The 1,389-nt window shown below is 29.4% G+C and overlaps 1 protein-coding gene across 1 annotated transcript; it reads left to right on the top strand.

Annotated features, from left to right (window-relative positions):
• Positions 1-472: 472 nt before the first annotated feature.
• PGO_130950 (hypothetical protein, conserved) lies at positions 473-1,165 on the top strand (the record flags this gene model as incomplete). Its single annotated transcript, XM_028689611.1, has 2 exons — positions 473-694; positions 860-1,165. 2 exons carry the CDS (start codon positions 473-475, stop codon positions 1,163-1,165), a joined length of 528 nt encoding a protein of 175 aa, XP_028545412.1.
• Between the last annotated feature and the right edge of the window lie 224 nt (positions 1,166-1,389).

Here is a 1,389-nt window from a genome sequence, read left to right as displayed (position 1 = left end):
AGTTCATTCCATAGAACTGCACTTGCACCAGGATTTTATTTTTTTTATGTTCCCTACATACCACGAAATGTTTTCTATTTTTTTCGTATGCATACCAACATCCTTGTAATTATATACTATATATGAATACGTCTAGTTTATGTTGTGCAGGTTTAGTCAGGTGTATATCTATTTCACCTAAGCAGTAGAACACTTGTATGTGCATGTATATTTATGTATTTTTACCCAAGTGCATATGTTATTTATTTTTTTTTTTTTTTGTTATATTTGTTTTCATTGGGGGAGTGTGTCGTGAATGGAAGTTGCACAATTTCGTAACGCACGAGCGTATGTAAATATATATATATATATATATACACATATATGTACATATGCACATTGCCCAATGTGTTACATTCCATGCTAATATTACACCATTGAGATAGCTGAATTTTATTTTGGTCGCATAAATATAAACGCAGTGTAGAAAAAGATGAATAGAAGAAATGCTGAAGAGAACAAACTGATAGGGAACGTATCAAATTGTTTTGAAAATAACGATAATAAAGAAAATTACCTAAAAGAAGTCGTAACTCCTCTAGGGGATGTTTATATATTAAATGAAAGAACAAATGAAAAATTTATTAAAGGAACGCAGAGGAGTGATGGAACGTTTAGAAAAACCATCCGTGTGAGAACAGATTACATGCCTCAAGTAATACATATTGTGGAAAGAGTGTTACCAACTTTTCCAGTTTTTGTCCGTTCTGACTTCCTTTCCCATTTTTTCTTTTTTTTCTCGTCTCTACACAACCATTTCTGTTAACAACTAAATTTACATGTATGTAATGTTGCCTCATTTTTCATTTTTCAATGCTAGGAAGAGAATTGTGTGTATCAAGTTAAAGGAAAAATATTAGAAGAGCAAAATAAGAGCAAGTATGTAAGCTCCAGCACAAATGGATTTTTAAGTGGCAATAGAAATGACTTATATGCCTTTAATGCTCTTACAGGATCAAATGGTTATACGAATAGTTCTCTGAAGAATTTGGCTAATAAAAGTACTGAGAGGAAAGTTCCAGGGTGGAACCCTGTTAATGACAAGGAAAATGAAAAGGCGAAGAATTTAAAAAAGAAAAAGAAAAAAAAAAAAAAAAAAGGTGATGATGAAAAAGTTGAGAGTTAATTAGAACAATTTTTGTCAAATGCCTTATTAAAGTATTATTTTTTTATCATGTCTTTGGAGAAAAAGCAAATCAAAAAAAAAAAAAAGTTAACACTACCCCATGTCAGTGCTAGTTTTTTCCATTTTCTTTTGTAATTGAATAATTTGCTTTTTTTTCTTAATTTTGTTTTTTTAAAAGTACAAATCTATCAATCTATATATATATATATATATATATATATATA

The sequence above is a fragment of the Plasmodium gonderi genome, assembly GCF_002157705.1.
Source record: "Plasmodium gonderi DNA, contig: Chr13, whole genome shotgun sequence".
Classification (NCBI taxonomy): Eukaryota; Apicomplexa; class Aconoidasida; order Haemosporida; family Plasmodiidae; genus Plasmodium; species Plasmodium gonderi.
Note: the sequence above shows the minus strand (reverse complement) of the source record. Positions and strands in the feature narration are given on the sequence as shown.